The sequence below is a fragment of the Cloeon dipterum genome, chromosome 3 (assembly GCF_949628265.1).
Source record: "Cloeon dipterum chromosome 3, ieCloDipt1.1, whole genome shotgun sequence".
In the NCBI taxonomy this organism is placed as follows: domain Eukaryota; kingdom Metazoa; phylum Arthropoda; class Insecta; order Ephemeroptera; family Baetidae; genus Cloeon; species Cloeon dipterum.
Window position 1 is genome coordinate 30124640 of NC_088788.1, and position 17132 is coordinate 30141771.

The following is a 17132-nucleotide window of genomic DNA, read 5'->3' on the forward strand; positions in this document are numbered from 1 at the left end:
TTTCACCGTGGTAAAAACAAAAAATGCTGACTTAATTAACGGCTTATTAAGATGAAAAACTTGCTATAGTTTTTGCATTAAAACGCACACCAATTCTTTTTAACAAATTAGAGTTTCAATGGGAAAATATGATTGCATTCATTACCAAATAGACAAGACCATTTCGTTTTGGCTAAAACTAATCCAGTATGAAGTTTGCCAATTTATTTTCACTTCATTTCTGCGTAAATTAAAGTTTCATTAAAGGAAGTTTTGATATATTATAATCTTTAATAATTGTATTTTAAAGACACTGGATTCCCAGTTTTACCCGTGAGGTAAGTTTTGTTGATGCTCGCTCTGCGTGAAAATTTTTTATTTCCTTAATACTGACTATAAAATATTAGAGAAATTTATTGATCCATGCAGTTGCTCTGCCAAATCAGATATCAAATAACAAGGAAATTTTCAAAATGAATGCAGTATGAACTAAAGGATATAGTAAAAACAACAAATGAAGTAACTTAATAATTTGCAATACTTGGCAAGTCTTTATTTGCTCTCGAAAACTTTAACATGTCACAAGTGATAATTTTGCAAGAGCTTTTCCGTTGTTTTAGCTTTGATATTGAGTAGCCGCACCAATCCGCACTGATAGCCAATGGCAATCCATCCAAAACTGGAGATGTTGCTATTCCAAGCCAGTCGGCTGATGCTTGAAAGTGGATAATTTGCTGAGCAGCAAGGATCCATTTTCTCCGTCAGCTGTGCTGCCTCACTTCCTGGTGGCCACTTTTTGTCAATGTCCAGCAATGAGTCACAAAAAACAAGTCCTCTCTTGCTCGCCTCCTCGTAGTTTGAAATGAAAGAATCACTAGGATTGTCGCATGTGAAAGATGTTCCTTCTCTTTGACGCAAGTCAAACGCCGTCACCATTGTCCTCGTCAGCATTGCCCTCCTGTCCTTCACGGGTTTCACGTTGTCAATACCAAACAACATCTGATTGCAGAGGAACAAGGAGACTTCGCCAGCGCCTGTGCAGTGCGCGACACAGTTTAACCAGTCAGACTTGGTCAAATCGCTCCCGGACGAGTTTTGCGGCAGCAGTGCGGTGTTGCCCATGAAGTTCCTCGGGGTCAAAGCCTGCGTCGCAAATGTTTGCTCCTCGTATGAGGCTATCGGGGTCGGCCAACAAAGCATCCAGTCTAAACTGGTGAACCTGCCCCTCTTTGTATTGTGTTGAATAACTGCATTTTCACCTCGCTCGTCCAAGTTCCAAAATAATAGATTCTTGTCTTGTATGCCTGCGGTCACAACAAACTTTGGCTTCGTGTGTGGGTAAATTTTAACAGAGATCACAGGGCCTTGATGAGCGTAAAAATTGAGATAAGGGAGGAGTTTGTTGCCAGCTATCTTGAGCAATGGCGATTCTGACGTTACATTCCAAAAGCAAACCAGTCCATCAGCAAAACCACCAGCCAAAACCTGATGGCCCTTGCCTCTGTACCAGTGAACGCTGATGCATTGGTTCAGTCTCTCTGAATTTTTGTGTGGAACCAAGGTCAAGGAGGCCTGAAAACATGAATATCATAATTTGGTTAGCAGGTGGAAGTTGAAATTTAACAAAATAAATTTCATGTAGTACTGTATTTTGTTTTAAAATATAATTGCTATCAAAGTATTGTATGAGCCTGGTATTTTTAACATCTACTCAGCACATCCCGTGGGCTATGGGCTCACCGACTGGGTACCAATAACACCGTTGAGCAGATAAAATGAGACACAGGTGGCCACAGAAGAGCTTGGGCCCAATGTGGCCATCTTTTCGGCTCCCCACATTGAGGACTTAATAATGAAACACTACATAATTCCCCCAAAGCTGCTGGAAAGGTGTGAAAACCAGCAAGTGGTGAGTCGGCACAGGTGCGTGTCCCAGCTTGTTAAACTTTTTGATAATTTCAATTTTGAGTCACTAAATAAACACCTTTTGCCATCTCTCACATTGGCAATCAGTAACATATCCCAAATATATCCAAATATCTACCATTGCATTGAAAATGCTGGCAATGCGTTAAAGGGCAGGTGTCATTTAATTTTAGTTTAATTTAAACTGGCAAGTAGTATTGATACACTTAATTAGAGAAGCAAATTTCTATAATTTCAGGGAGTGGCTTAATTTAAACATCTTTAGTAATACCTTAGCTTTCAAATGTGGTTGTTCAGGAATAGTGCTGATTATAGGGATGATTCTGACTGTTCCATCGGCACAAGCTGCTGCAAGCAAACCCAGTTTGTTTGTTTCTATGTCCCAGCAGCCTGATGGACACCATTCCAGCTGCCTGACAGCTCCCCACTCATGACCTAAGGTCATTAATAAGGTTGGGGCTGTGACAGTCTCTGTTTGGTTTTTCAAGAGGCCGAGAGACCATATTTGAATCAGACTGTTTTGTGGAAGAATTTCTTGAAAGCCCAGTTTAGAGTCCATACTCCTGTGGCAAGACACTGCTAGATACTGTTTACTCTCCGGATAAGTTTGAGGCGTTGGGCACCAAGCCAAACTCAGAATGGGGCCTCCTGCGAAGAACACTGGAGCATTGTTCTCTACCTCCCCTGTGGAGAAGTTTTAATAGAATCATTATTTACGTAAGATGTGAATGCAATTACCACTCAGACAATTTAAAGACCGCCACTCTGAGGATTCAACAAATGCTTTGTTAACTTTTGGCTTCATTGTGGAGGCTGAGCTAAAAAGTACAGAGGTCTTGGCTAGAGGTAGATACTCTTCTGGGTCTTTCAAGGTACAGAAGTCGGACTGATCAAAAAGCTTGGGAAACAAAAGTTCAGTGCTGTGGTTGGCTTTGATGAATTGCATTGTCCATTTAACGGTTGCATTGAATGGGGCTACACCCCTGCAAGATCTTTGCAAAGAAAAGCATTTGAGGATCAAGCCGTGGTGGATCGAGAGACCATTAACAGGTTCAAGTGATTCCTGCGCTCCCCTGGCTTTCTTTTTATTAGGGGTTGGAGTCAACTTATCTTCAAAATCTTCAGTTTCCTCTATAACATCCTCCTGTAAGTTGCAATTGCAGGATTAGAAAGACAAATTTTATTCCAATCTCAAACTTTCCTCTTGTTCTTCAAGGACTTCTACGATAGATTTATGGGTTTCTTTGTAATGAGCAAGGACCAATTCTTCACTTTGGAATTTTAAGTTGCATTGGCTGCAGACATATAACTGTAAATAAAAGACCAGTCATTTTTAAGCAAAAAAGTACGGAATTAATTTCCTTAACAATGAACAATAGGTTCCATGGTGTCTTGGTTAGCACTTTGAACTCTGAATACAGCGATCAGAGTTTAAATCTCGGTGGGACTTTTCTTTTTAATTGATATTTAAGACAGAAAATACGGAAAATACTTAGGCGTAAAGGCGCATCGCACAATATGGAAGGAATTATTTTATAAAACAAAATAATGTTCTTAATTCACAAGATGAAACGTCCTTTAAAAAAATATAATATAATAAAGAAATAAGTGTGTCAAAGCTAGGTACTTTTAATTACTTATAACGCTCTTGAATTAAAATATAAATAATTATAACATGTTGTCAGTTCTAATTTGAAATAAAAAATCCTTAATATTTACATTGTAAATAAATAAATTGTGTGGTTGTTTTCTTTTAGGAAAAAGAAGACTTTTTTATGGATTTGTGGGGACCTGCAGGAGAAAATTATACATGATGCTATTTTAGTTCACCTGCATTCATGTTATTGGATTCAATCGACTTTTAGTGGGCAATACAGGGACATGCGCAAGATATTACGCGCTCTAAATCTCATGGGTCATCAACGGGTTCCATGGTGTAATGGTTAGCACTCTGGACTCTGAATCCAGCGATCCGAGTTCAAATCTCGGTGGGACCTTGCTTTTTTGTAGGATTAGAGAATTGTACTTGTATGTGATATCAGTGAAATGTATCGCCACTTTGATATTATATATTTTTAACTCGCTGAACCTCTCATGTTCTTAATATGCAATATGCTGGTATTTGAAGAGATGGAAAATTTTAAATTCAACCATGATTTCAAACTGAACCCTTCAACTAATGGTAAAATATAACTTTTAAGTCAAAGTTGTCCTGAACATTAAAACACTTAAAAATTATTTTGAATGGGATGGCGTTTTACGACTTAATAAAACCGCGTTCAAAAATTATATCTCCTGCACATAAAAACTTGGCTTGTCATACCTTGGATATTTCTATAAATTTACATTCGTTTGTTACATATATGCCAAATTACATAATATCCTCGTTTTGCAGCACATGCACCCTTTTAGCTAGCTTGCATCATGGAATAATTATCAATTCTTCAAGAGGTAAAATTTTTAAGTGCAAATTAAAAAATTGAACTTGTTAAAAGAAAAATAAAAGCATAATTACCGTGGATTTGTGAGGGCATTCATCAACAACATGTTTTTCGTACTCAGCAACATCTGTAGATACATGATCACAGCCAATGTAGCAGCATTTTATAGATCCAAGCGACATCAAATCCTTAGCCCACGATTTCCTTTTCCATGTAATACCCTACAACAGACAGAAAACCTGTTACCACAAAATAACACGTAAATACATATTATGGATTTCTGTAATATCAATAGATATGAAATCGAGTTGCCTCAATAAACATGTATTTTGAATCAAACCAATCTTTTTACAAACTAGATATTTGTTTTACCATAATGTCAAAAAGCTGCTCAAATTTTAAATTCCAACGTGTTTTTTCTTATCTGCAAAGAAATTGCTTATGAACCCACCCTCTTAGATACAATAAAGACTTGCGGGAGTAGCAATTTTTTAAAACTGGCAGATAGGTTAAGGTTGTCTTAAATATTTAAGTGTTGTGTATGTTAATCATTCAGTGGATTCAAGTGCATACATTCCCTGAAAGTGACATGCAATATATATATATATATAAAATTAAAAAAAAAATTTCAAGTTCGCTTAGTTGGGATTAATGTTAACTAATTATAGGGGTCTCAGCCAGCCACGTTAGGCTGCACTGTGTCAGCTGCCCGTCTAAGTAAAAACTATCGAACAGTGCTAGAGATAAAACTGATCTCTAGCCCTTCAGGTCATGAAGCACTATCTAATCTCTATTAAAAAAATAAGCTGCCCGGCTGAAATTCAGCTCCAGCCAGGCAGCCAGCCGCCACCTCAAAATCACCTGGTGTGGTGGTTTCACTCAGGGCTAGATATCTATTTATAAATAAAAGTAAGTATCTCTAACAAACCCGTCTCGATTCAATTTTGATGACGCTAAACTCAGCACTTGGCCCGTCATTTTCTGTTGTGGTCACTGGCCCGTCGTCTTTTTCCAAGTTCTGCAAATATCCCCTAGCCTTTACAGCTGCAGCTCTCTTTGGGGTGCTATCAATGGCACGCTCAGACTCAACAGAGTTGCTATGACCAACTCCATCATTCTCTTTGTGTTTGCTCTCATGGAAATATCGACCTGACGGGGTCACTGACTTTTTGCAGATTGGGCACTGGAACATTCTCTTTTCTCGCTCCTCGTCAGAAACACCACAAAATGTGAAGTGCGACACGTAGCCCATGTATGAAGCGATCACCCTGCCGCATACTTGACATGGAAGTGCTGCGAGACAAAAGATGTACTCTGAGATCTAGCTTAGTTTCCATTTTGTCAGGAGACATACTTAATTTTTTAGGATGGGTGCCTTTCCCAAATTTAGAAAACGCTTCTTTCACTAGCAATCCTAGTTTATTTTGGTATAGGATGGTTGTGTTGTAGTAGTCGATTGGATCCTCTTCACCTTCAATCCAGGTCAAACCATGGTGAACCTCCAGTCGATGACTTACATACCTATCGCATTAATCATTAATATTTAGGGTTGCAACAAAAGCCATTCTTTACTACATATTCTTTGTCATTTTGGTGTTGCATGCTCCGCAGGTTATTTCATTTAACAGGGAAGGGTCCTTATTAGTACTCTGGTCATTCACGTCATTTTTGAAGAGCCCAGATTTTTTCACTCTAATTCTTGGAGTTGAATTCTCCCCCGTTTTGTAATCCTCGTCTTTGTTAGTTCTTCTTGCTGGGCCCTTTTTGCGTTCTGTAATTTAAACGCTGACTATGATTAATTGATTTATTTCACTGATTGAGAGTTCAATGTACTTTTAGGAGCAGGCGATACAGGAGCAGCAACGTCATCATCAGTATCTCCAGTCAGACTCTGCTCACAGTCAGATGTCTGTTCAGCTTCACTATCACTGTTGTCGCCATGACTGAATTCAGTATATTTCTGATTTTTGCCAGCGCTTGCTCTGGAAGTCCTCCTGACTGACTCTTTCGTATCTTTGCTGGTGACCTCTTTTCCCAATCTCTTCATACTACTGGGCTTCTTTGAAGCTTTCTCCGGCTGTTTTGAGACAACTGAAGCCTTTTTAACTATCTCACCATTGTCAAGCTCAATGTATTTGTTTGGACGGCCTCTCTTGCTTTTCCTGCTTTTTGAGCCATCATCAGCCTCGGAAGATTGCATTTGCAGAGTGTTGTCTGTGTCCTCCTCCATACTGGCATCTGAAATGGCGTACGATGTGCTTGGTCCACTTTGGTCTTCAGCAGAGACATTGTTCGGGATAATGACTACAGACTTGTTACTGAAATAATGAAGCGTTAAAAAGTTTTTAAATTTAATAAAATGAATTATCAACCTTGAAATGTGTTTCTGTATAACGTGTATTTGGTCTGCATTTATTAAACTTGACACGTTCAGTTCTTTTTTTCGTGAGGAAGCCACACTGTCTCTTCTTTGCAATGCTGAAGCTTTCCGAGCTGTCCCTGGTTTCCTTTTTTTAATAGAGCTCTGGAAAAATGGAAAATGCAAACATTTAACGATATTATCAAGGCTGTATGAAAAATCTGGGTACCATTTTCAACTCTCATTTATATATTCTTTTTGAATAGCAAGATTATCTAGAAGCTTTTGATTTCGGCTATATTTTGAAACTTAATGTGTGTATGTAACTGATCTATAAAACGGTAGAAATGTTTATATTTAATATTTATTATTAAGTTAACCTTTAAAGGATGTTATATTTTAATTTTTACAATAAAAAAGCGATAAAAGGAAATGATCGATTTAATTTACTTCAAAAACATGATAATTATACGTCATGAAGATGCTAAAAATCCTGGTACATAGATACATACACACGTCAATAACTAGATCATAAACTACATTAATAGATATATCAATTTTTTGGATAATCAACTTTCGCTCTTTTCTCTAATTTAAAACCATATTTTAAAATTTAATCATAAATAAATGAAAAGTATGCTGTACAATACAATTCTAAGCTGACTTAAAGAGCAGTGCGAGAAACCAGAGGTTGTGCGATCGAATCCAGCCCATTCCAAAACATGATAATCCACTAGCTAGAATTGTTGCCTGGACAAGATTAACCTATTTAATGCTGATAATAACTTTGTAACTACCATGGCTCTGGAAGTAAAAAGTTGTTTTGCTCTCTAGCAAGGTTGCAATTTCTGCATTTTGGGATTCCTTCTATGCCGGCATGCGTATGAACATTATAAACAGACAGTCACATACAGATCAGAGTTCACACATCAGCATAAACAAGGATAGAGATGAGAAAGAAAACCTCCTTGAGTAGGAAGAGTCAAAACCGAGAGGAGTGGGAGTTTTAAATTACACATCTCTGAACACACCAGGAGGAAACAGGTATGAAAATAACACAGCTGCCTGTTACTATCGGGATGAGGGGAGGAATGAAGATGTAGGGGAATCATGACAAGGTTGTTTGGGAACCTCTTGGCGCTGCAGCACGTCGCGTTCGCGTTGATATCCATTTTCTGTTAAAGTCTCGTGTTGAGTAGAAGCGACACACGGAAACAAGCCGCTAAATCAAGCTGTATCACCACGTGGGTAAGGGTTACAATGTTTTTCCTCGTGTTTTGATTGTTTATCGTTTATAATTATTCTATAATGCTAAAATATTGGAAATAAGGATCAATTTGACAACGATCCTGCTCTCTACATTTTCGTATTTTCTCCAAAATGCTCACTTTGAAACTGCACGTTTGCCTCGTGCGCTTGTTTAGGTTTGCTTATGCGGACGCGTGTAATATTTATGTTACTTTTATCAAATTTTAAGTTATCATTTCGATTTTACAGTTGCTTTCAAATATGCACAGTATATTTCAATACTAAAGCGATTTAGTTTGTTTTTAAAATACGAACAATTTTGAAGATTCTCGCTTAATCGCATCAACGAAACTTCTCTGCGTGTGAGCGGGAGCGTCATTTTTTTAGGTACATATCGGACGTTGCATTCTGTTTATTGGTTTTCTGCATCTCAAAAGGATTGGGATACATGAATGTTTCATGAATTAAGGATTTGATTTACAAACTGTATCATTAATATCGATTATAATAAGGAAAGTTTTGATTTTCGCATTCATTGCTACACTTAAATGTGGTTACTATGCACGTGGAGCTTGGCCTCATGGCTCATGGCTGCATACATAGTTATAAGGTTCCATTTTTTTACAGAATAATACATCATGGCGAAATCGAAAGCTAATGGTACTGTGGCTGCAGTGAAGCCCAACCCAGCAGATAAATTCAAGAAGGGCAAGAAGGGTGCTGTGGTGGCCAAGGCCCCTGCTGCTCCTTCAACTCCTAAAGCAATTCTTAACGCCAAACCGAAGGGCAAGAAGGGCGCTAATATTAAGGCAAAGCAACCATCTTCAGAGGAAGATAGTGATGATGATGATGAGGACGAAGAGGATTCTGAGGAGGAACAGACCGCCAATGGAAATGGAAAGGCCAAGGTGAGAATAAACATCACAATATTAATGATTATATTTTGGAATTTTGGAACAATTCCAAGGCCAAATCTTAAGGATGTTTTGGGCGCGTAGAGATCAGAGGATAATTTTTTCTCATTGTAGGAAGTTGAAAGTGAAGATGATGACGATGACGATGATGAGGAGGAGGAGGTACCAGTAGCCAAAACAAAAGCTGCGCCTAAAAGGTATGTTGATTTGCTTACTAGGTTTAATCAATATCAGCAACCCACTCGGGCTGTGAAATTAAAACCTTACTGAATTTGATGCATACTTTTCAGTGCCAAAGCTAAGGAAGAAAGTAGTGATGAGGATGATGATGATGATGATGAGGAGGAGGAGGAGGAAGAAGAAGAAAAACCCGTCTCTAAAGTACCTGCTAAGGCTACCCCTAAAGCGTAATTTTAAGAATCAGTCGTATCAGTATAATTATAAATAAACTTCTCATTTGCAGTGCTGCTAAGAAAGCAGAATCATCTGAAGAAGAAGAATCAAGTGAGGAGGAGGAGGATGATGAGGAAGAGAAACCTAAGGGTGAATCACCCAGAAAAGCTAGCCCACCATGCACAGAAGACTTCCTACAAGAAGAACCCGCGTTCAAACCCAGAGGAAGAGATTCGTTTAATAATTCCGGTGCTAGCTCTTTCAGAATATTCGTTGGCTACATTCCTGATGCGTAAGTTCAGGTCTTGTCTTTGACGATTTTATGTGCTAACATAACACTATTTTACAGTCCCAATCATGACGCTCTCATGAATCACTTAGGAGTCAATGAAAATGAGCTAAATGACATGCACATCATGAAGCCACGCTTTGATGAAGCTCCCCGGCCAAAGGGCTACTGCCACATGGAAGTAGCGGATGAGCAAACCTTCAAGGTACCTCTTAAGAAAAAAATCAATAATTATACACATCAATCATACGCTGTTTTAGGCTGTTTTGGAGAAGAACGACACCGTGTTTGAAGGCTGCAAGCTTGTCGTGGAAGCTGCAAGACCACGCGAAAGCGGCGGCGGTGGCCGTGGAGGTGGTTTCGGTGGCCGTGGAGGCGGTGGTGGATTTGGAGGCCGAGGTGGTGGAAGAGGTCGCGGTGGATTCGGTGGCGGCAGAGGTCGTGGTGGATTCGGAGACCGAGGAGGACGTGGTGGATTTGGAGATCGCGGACGTGGTGGCCGCGGAGGTGGTTTCCGAGGCGGTGACCGCGGAGGGCGAGGAGGCTTCAGGAAAAGCTTTGACGGAGAAGGTGGACCTCAAAATAAGAAAATGAAATTCGATGATTAATCTGATTAAGCATTTAAAATAAACAACTATATTCCTAGCTCTGAACGAAATCTTGTCTTTAACTCAACCTCTTCTGTCTTCCCTCTTCACCTAGCTTTGATTTGTTTTCCATATTTTCATTGGAACATTTTTTGCTCTTCAATAAATCAAGGTTTTAGTTTTATTATAAGTTTGTTTGGAGTGCACAACCAAACCAAAATGTAAAAGCATTAGTTTAGTATGAGAAGGATCGTTGTGAGATGAACATAAGCAGTTCATAATATATATTGCATTAAATATTTTTACGGATTCTCCCATGACCACGTGAAAGGAGAGAAGGGACTGACTACTAACCTCATGGAACGCAATGCGCAGCTGCTATGCCACGCCTTCTTTAGCAGGCCATGTTCGGCATTTGATTCCAACACAAAAACAGCACTTTTGATTGCATACACCTTTTTATTGTTAATCTTTCTTGCATAAATAGGCTAAACATATTTTAAAGCACCTAAAATCTGTAGAAAATAACCTGAAGTGCTTAATCCGCTAAATTCATCTTGTGTAGCTCCCAAACTCGATTTTATAATGCTGTGCAGGAGCCGAATTCTTCTGAACCATGTGGGCTCCATTTCTAAAAGGTTTCTGTTTTATCATCATTTTGTGTCTATTAATTCTAGAACTGCATGCTCACGAATTGAAATTTTAATATTTTATTAATTTTCTTATTTGGCTTTAGAATTGCAGTCCCAGCTTTCCAAAGGTTAAATCAATCAAGCCTTGCGGCGCCGGTTCCAGACGGGCATGAACAGCCGATCAGTCCGAAAATACAAACTCTGGTGACTGAAATTTCCAAACTTACCCTCCTGGAAGTTTCTGAATTAAGTGGCGCCCTCAAAAAAGCACTGAATCTACCAGATGCACCTGTAGCAATGATGGCTGCTCCTGGAGGTTTTGCTGCACCTGCTGCTGAGGTATGTATGATACATAAAAACTTTTGTTTAGAGGTCTCAGTCAGCTGGAAAAGTTGGGTCATGCAACCGCTTCTGAGACTTGGAGCAAAGCAACCATGCAGTCACAATAATTCACGCCAGCTGGCTCACAGAAATGACACCTTTTAAATTCTTTTGTCATGCAGCCTTTCTACACTCATAGATAAATTTTATCATACACAAACATGCTAGTTGCGCCAGTCACTGAGGCAGATTGGGGTGACTGGCCAGCTATTGCCTTTATTAAAATCTTGTTGCTGACTGAGGCTTTATATTAGTCACATGACATATTCAAATTAATCTACTTGTCACAGGAGGAAGAAGAAGCTGCTCCCCAGAAAGTTCAAACTGCTTTCACTGTCAAACTTATGAAGTTTGATGAATCAAAGAAAGTTGCTCTCATCAAAGAAGTGAAAAATCTCATCGAAGGAATGAATCTTGTTCAGGTAATTAAATTTTTGCCGAACTTTTGCCTCTGTGCAGGGTCTAAAATTTGTGTTGTCCAATGAAATTAATTATCCACTGTGTTTCTTTCACGTCATGTTAAATGTAAAACTTGTGATGCTTTTGGTTTCGCCAAACTTTCCCCTTTCAAATTGTATGATAATTATGATGCATTCTAAAATTAATTTAATAGCACATTCACCCTATCCACGTACTAATTTAATAATTCATAAAAGCTACCTGGTAGATTTCTACATCTTTATTTGTTGTTAATTGTGTAAATTTCATTTTTACAGTCCAAGAAATTTGTTGAGAGTTCGCCAACTGTTGTGAAAGCTGATATACCTAAAGAGGAGGCGGAAAAGCTTGTAGCCGCTTTAACTGCTGTTGGGGCAGTTTGTGAGATTCAATAGAAAAGCAGATAAACTGCCTTTCATAGAATTTTTGTATTTGAGCGAGCGAATGAAGTTAATTTTGCATTTTAACATTATTTGACAGCAAAACCAGCCGAATGTTGCAATGAATGAGAACTGTGAGAGTGAAATAATAAATAATATTAGATGCAACAGAAAATTAACGCATTTTAAAAGTTATTAGAGACCTTATCAATTTGTTTTAAAATATTGTCAAAATAAAATTTATCAATTCTAGTTAGAGCTGCAAAAACCTCTGGGTTTGACCCTGAGATCTTCGGAGTTTTTTATTTTTTGAAAACTCAACAAGGGATGAGGTAATTGGGTTTTTGGTCCCAAAATTTAACCTGGGTTTATCAGATTGGTGGGGGAAATCTCCGGGTTTGTAATTTTGGTTATATGGCGCCCATAATTTTGGTACTTTAGAGTAATAATAAAACTATTATTGAGATTATTTGGATCTCCAGTTGAGGTCATATAAATAGGTTACAATCTATGGTATAAAACAATTTGCCATATTACATTATTATTTCCCCCCAACAATACTGCGGTATATTAATTTTTAATGAACATTTTTTTTTTGTAAAAGTTTAATTATTTAAAGGGACGTAAAAGTAAGGGTGCCTTCGCACTACTTTCCGCAGAGCGAGGAGTTTCAATTATTCGCGCCTCTCTCAAGAAAGGCACGCCCTTTTCAATCGTCTCACGCCTGTTCGGAGGGCACCGCCATAGTCTGGGTGAAATTAATAAGAAAACAAAGTACTAGTTTTGTGGTTTTGGGATTAAAATGGGTGACAACAAAACACCCCGCAACATTTTTGATGGCTTCATCAATGCTGCCGTCACTTTAATTGACTCGCCTGTCACCTGGTTCAGAGGTAAATTTTGCTTTTCAATTTACTTTCGGGGGCTGAAAAAGTAATTTTTCACTACTTTGAACAATATTTTGCTCCGATTTGTTTGAAACTGTACATACATTACATATTTTAATGGCATGAATCTTACCCTCTTCATGAACAGAGCGAGTGGTCACTCCAAACCGCGAAAGCTACCCTTGGTATCACCAAAAGTTCCGCAGAGTGCCGACAATTGATGAGTGCTACACGGACGATGTTATTTGCTTTTATGAAGCTAACTCGCAGTTCAAGAGAGACAAGTATTAATTCAATTTAACCTTTTTACTTGACCTAATTATTTAAATAATCTCCTTCAGAGCTGTTGATTCTGAAATTTTGACCATCCTTCGTGTCCGAATGGAGGACTGCAATATGTTCCATGGACCAGATGCGGAGGCCAAGTGCAAATCTCTTGTTGAAACCTATAAGGAGGCCGAAGCCAACTGGTTCTGCAAATGTGAGAGAAATTACCTTAAAGGCTCGCCTTAAAATCAAGAGAGATGTTCCTTTTGAAATTCCAGATGGAGATTTGGGTTTCCACGGCAATGTGAAGGATGCTTACATGAAGCAGAAGCATCGCATGGTTTGGGAGAGGCGCCACGGACCAGTCGGCAGTGGAATGAGGGATGCGGCAGCAGCTGCTGGAGATGAATAAAAAAACTGTTGATATTTTGTTAGTAGGAAATGATATTGAGCGATTTCGTGGTAAAATGTAAAATAGTTGAAATACAGCCTTTATTGACAAACATCCTATGTTTTTTCTGGAACCAATCGTATGTTATAGCAGCTCTTGGAACCATTTGAACACAGTTTTAAACAATTAATGAATAGAAACTTGCACTTTTTTCAAACTGCCTTATCTGAAAGGGAACCACATTCCTGAGAAATGAGCACCACAAAAATTTGCTTGGGAAAATGAGGTTCACCGCTGCCACCACAGATATGAATTATGCAATAACTATTAGAAATGAGCAAAACTCATTTTTAAGGAGTAATTTTAAAACCTAACAAAAAATGGACGCGCAGTTAAATTAATAAAAAAAATTTCGAATTTTTAGTACAATCTTTATCCATCCTGAGTAACTCCGTGCTGAGCTGACAATAAGCTCCTAAGTGAATTTCAAACTTTTTTAATGACCGTACAATTTCAATTTTCCCCTTAAGTTCATAGCCTCGTTGTTGTCAGCAAAGTTAATAATTTTGTTGGCTCTCATTATATATTTTTTTAAATCGTTGAAGTTATTTTAAGCGCATTATAAAACTGCTATTTTTCTACTAGTAAATTACGGAATGCCTATATACTTAAATCAAAATAAGCACCAGTGTGCGAACAATGATTTTATCGAATCTATTAAATGACCACTCAAAGACAAATAACGCAGGGTATGCAGTTGTTGCAGAATTGGTATATATTACAGCTCATAATAGATACTGAACTTATGCAACCCGCTTAGTTTTCCAGGTACGCACATTGCCTATATGCACAGTAAGGTTTGTGCCTCAGACTTCCACAGTCAGCAGTATATTATGCCAATTGGTACACCTACACTAGACTCTTCCTTAATATATACGTTATTTGGATTTAAAAAATAATCAAATCAAATCAGGAATCGAAAACACTTATGCGGTGGTTTGCAGCATTACTGTAATTTTTATTATTTAAATTGGCGCTAGAATTTCTCTAATAATTTGGGCACGGTGTTCGTCATCACGATTATCCCTATTGAAAGTTTTAATTAAAGACTCATATAATTTCGCTAAATGGTCATCCATCTAAAAAAGATGCACATTATGTCATAAATGTTTTCTTCTTTTTTTAAACGGTATTTAATACCTTTTTTGGTTTAAAAGTTATGGGAGGTAAATAGCAAAATTATTTTTTGCCTAATATTTATTTAAAAAAATACTTTTTTGTGTTTTTCTTACTGAGGTGCTCATAAATATATTTTCTTTATACGTGCATTTGAATATTTTACTCATGATGTAAATAACGTTATACAAGTTAACATCGAGCTAAAATACTAAAATACGCAATAATTTCCGGTGAACAACTCGACTACCAGTAAGACATAAGAGCATAAGACCAGGAGGGCAAAGCTGGAAAGTGAGTTGATAAAGACAAAACAAAAATTACAAAATGTAAGTAATCCAGCAAATGATTATTATGATATTATCTTGCTGTCGCTTGTACGCCTTGCAGAGGGTTAGAAACTGTACCGTAGAACAGCCTCTCAGTGCGGGTCGTATAAATAAATATATATCTTTCCACTGCTAAAAATAAGTCACGAAAATTAAACATTATTTTTGGTCGAGGTCTGATTGTGAGTGCAGCCGCTGGCTGCTGTGCTAAGGATGCAGTCACTGAGGTGCATGCGTGTCGTCGCGTCGTAATCTGGAACATTTTTTGAAGATCAGCAGTATAATAGCGATATGCACGAGCGGGGCCGTCACTAAAGTAGTAAGAGATGTATTATGTATCGCGCTGCGCCTTGGCGGCTGGACGTCGAGCCACCCATAAAAAGTGCAGCGCCCTATAGCCCTGATCTGAACTCGATTAACATTTCATCATGTTTATCCTTATTCATTCTGTCCAAACGTAGCAGATGATTGCTTTTATTATGTGCGCACTTTCCTTATTTTGTTGGTCTTTCTATCTGTCCTAAAAATTTATTAAAATAAATTAGAAAGAGATCTATTTAGTGCCAGTTATTTATCCATCATTAATTCAAATGATTTTCCAGGCGATTTTAAGATACCCTACCATCTAGAAGATGACTTTGTAGGAGTAACGAGAGTGGTGGGTGGACATCTTGGGATCGGAACGGCGGTGCCTAATCAGTAGTCATTCCAGTGCGTCAGCTAGAGTTGTCAGTCGAGGCTGTCCGGGTGGTCTAGTGTCCAGGTTCCAGGGTGTCATCAGTTGTAGGTCCGGTGTTCTGGTTGTCGGTCTAGGGCCAGCCCCTGGACCGTCACCAGTTGTAAGAGTAATTGAGTTAATATACTCGTCGTGTTTCATTCAACTGACCCAAACTCCTAGAACTTATATCTGTCTTAATAAAAGTAGTATGTGCGAGGTTAACAGTAACCTTGACCCTTGGGAACGGAGCCAAATATCATTATAAATTGCAATTTAAGTGCTGGCGTTATTCGCGTTACAATTATTGCTGCATATCAGATTACGCACGGGCGTCGAGAGAGATAAATTGCCCACGTCCATTGCGTGCTGGGCACGCAGATGTATATTGAGAGATCAATCAAAGGTGATATCAAGAGCATTTAGATTTGCAATGAAGAATTGGAGTAGCGACCGCCTTAAATAATAATTAACGCGGCCGTTTTGCAGTTGGGGCTGTGCTATAAAAAAGGCCTGGCCGCTTTTACCGACTGAGGAATCTCGTTTTGTTTGCCAGTAAATCAACAGAGACGAGTGGTTTGTGTCTCACAGATCAGCAGCAGACGCTCTCTGCGCGCGGCTAATAATCATCGCGATCAACCAAGCGGAACGACTCGGACCTTGCTGATTAGCAGTCGCACATTAGCATCTCTCAACCCCTTCTCCTGTACGTTACAAATGCCAAAAGAAACGCGCCAAGTTTTCTGCAATTGACGGCTTGATCGAAATCTTTTTTAGCGAGATTTTTCCACAAGAAAGGATAGCCAAGCAGATCAGATGACACACACATCATCAGATTCTCCATGGTTAAAATTCTTAATTAAGGTTGGCGCACCATTTATTCTGAAAGTACGACATCAATTTCTTTTTCAATAAAGTTTATCAAGATGAATCAATATAAAGTGAGCTCCATTAATAAACTAATATTAGTCACACACAGAAGACTCATAAATTTCAACATCAACACCCAATTTTGTGCTTTTAGAAAATACATTTTAACCCCTGTCCGTAAAATTATTACCTCTCTAAGGTAACCATTAAGCCAGTAAAACACAACAGTAATGCTTGTGTCTTTCAAATGCGATATAATGCCTTAGATATTTTTTATTATCTCACTTTTCGAGTTGTATTAACAACTTTGACCCTTTTTAAAATGCACTTGAGCCTTCTTTGTAGGGCAAATTGGAGCTGTAAAGCTACAGCAGTTAAAACAAAGCCAGCCTGGCACCTCTGCTTTTAGCCGTCTCCGGTTGTTTCAATATGCAAGAGCGCCATGCATTCATCATGCTGTCCCCGCGGAGCGCGCATAAAAGGTTCCCTGCGAAGTTGTCTGGTGACCGCCAACATAAATAATTGTGCAC

The 17132-nt window shown here is 38.5% G+C and overlaps 4 protein-coding genes and 1 non-coding gene across 5 annotated transcripts; 4 read left to right on the plus strand and 1 right to left on the minus strand.

Annotated features, from left to right (window-relative positions):
- Nucleotides 1-499: 499 nt before the first annotated feature.
- LOC135939292 (uncharacterized) lies at nucleotides 500-7657 on the minus strand. Its single transcript, XM_065483593.1, has 11 exons — nucleotides 7503-7657; nucleotides 6719-6870; nucleotides 6180-6664; nucleotides 5922-6117; nucleotides 5701-5867; nucleotides 5275-5639; nucleotides 4421-4567; nucleotides 3105-3214; nucleotides 2644-3047; nucleotides 2177-2589; nucleotides 500-1551 (listed from the first exon to the last, which is right to left on the minus strand). Exons 1-11 carry the CDS (start codon nucleotides 7503-7505, stop codon nucleotides 559-561), a joined length of 3435 nt encoding a protein of 1144 aa, XP_065339665.1. The 5' UTR covers nucleotides 7506-7657; the 3' UTR covers nucleotides 500-558.
- TRNAQ-CUG (transfer RNA glutamine (anticodon CUG)) lies at nucleotides 3831-3902 on the plus strand. The gene has a single exon. It is a non-coding gene; the product is annotated as a tRNA-Gln (tRNA).
- Nucleotides 7658-7799: 142 nt separating the features above from the next.
- On the plus strand, nucleotides 7800-10207 carry LOC135939293 (nucleolin-like). Its single transcript, XM_065483594.1, has 7 exons — nucleotides 7800-7953; nucleotides 8581-8861; nucleotides 8982-9064; nucleotides 9158-9274; nucleotides 9331-9552; nucleotides 9610-9754; nucleotides 9810-10207. The coding sequence occupies exons 2-7, from the start codon at nucleotides 8592-8594 to the stop codon at nucleotides 10155-10157; spliced, it is 1185 nt and encodes a 394-aa protein (XP_065339666.1). The 5' UTR covers nucleotides 7800-7953; nucleotides 8581-8591; the 3' UTR covers nucleotides 10158-10207.
- Nucleotides 10208-10533: 326 nt separating this feature from the next.
- mRpL12 (mitochondrial ribosomal protein L12) lies at nucleotides 10534-12142 on the plus strand. The gene is made up of 4 exons (XM_065483597.1): nucleotides 10534-10774; nucleotides 10873-11107; nucleotides 11440-11571; nucleotides 11866-12142. The coding sequence occupies exons 1-4, from the start codon at nucleotides 10722-10724 to the stop codon at nucleotides 11980-11982; spliced, it is 537 nt and encodes a 178-aa protein (XP_065339669.1). The 5' UTR covers nucleotides 10534-10721; the 3' UTR covers nucleotides 11983-12142.
- A 529-nt stretch (nucleotides 12143-12671) lies between these two features.
- ND-PDSW (NADH dehydrogenase (ubiquinone) PDSW subunit) lies at nucleotides 12672-13626 on the plus strand. Its single transcript, XM_065485497.1, has 4 exons — nucleotides 12672-12860; nucleotides 13003-13138; nucleotides 13196-13335; nucleotides 13400-13626. Exons 1-4 carry the CDS (start codon nucleotides 12770-12772, stop codon nucleotides 13531-13533), a joined length of 501 nt encoding a protein of 166 aa, XP_065341569.1. The 5' UTR covers nucleotides 12672-12769; the 3' UTR covers nucleotides 13534-13626.
- Nucleotides 13627-17132: the final 3506 nt, after the last annotated feature.

Coding starts and splice junctions, on each gene's coding strand:
- LOC135939292 (XM_065483593.1), bottom strand. Junction 6,118..6,179: donor TGTATCGCCTGCTCCTAAAA/GTACATTGAACT, acceptor TTTAAATTACAG/AACGCAAAAAGGGCCCAGCA. Junction 3,215..4,420: donor AATGCCCTCACAAATCCACG/GTAATTATGCTT, acceptor TTTTATTTACAG/TTATATGTCTGCAGCCAATG.
- LOC135939293 (XM_065483594.1), top strand. CDS start 8,592: ATGGCGAAATCGAAAGCTAATGGTACTGTGGCTGCAGTGAAGCCCAAC. Junction 8,862..8,981: donor ATGGAAATGGAAAGGCCAAG/GTGAGAATAAAC, acceptor TTCTCATTGTAG/GAAGTTGAAAGTGAAGATGA. Junction 9,275..9,330: donor GCTAAGGCTACCCCTAAAGC/GTAATTTTAAGA, acceptor TCTCATTTGCAG/TGCTGCTAAGAAAGCAGAAT.
- ND-PDSW (XM_065485497.1), top strand. CDS start 12,770: ATGGGTGACAACAAAACACCCCGCAACATTTTTGATGGCTTCATCAAT. Junction 12,861..13,002: donor GCCTGTCACCTGGTTCAGAG/GTAAATTTTGCT, acceptor CTTCATGAACAG/AGCGAGTGGTCACTCCAAAC. Junction 13,139..13,195: donor TCGCAGTTCAAGAGAGACAA/GTATTAATTCAA, acceptor AATCTCCTTCAG/AGCTGTTGATTCTGAAATTT.
- mRpL12 (XM_065483597.1), top strand. CDS start 10,722: ATGCTGTGCAGGAGCCGAATTCTTCTGAACCATGTGGGCTCCATTTCT. Junction 10,775..10,872: donor GTGGGCTCCATTTCTAAAAG/GTTTCTGTTTTA, acceptor ATTTGGCTTTAG/AATTGCAGTCCCAGCTTTCC. Junction 11,108..11,439: donor TTGCTGCACCTGCTGCTGAG/GTATGTATGATA, acceptor TACTTGTCACAG/GAGGAAGAAGAAGCTGCTCC.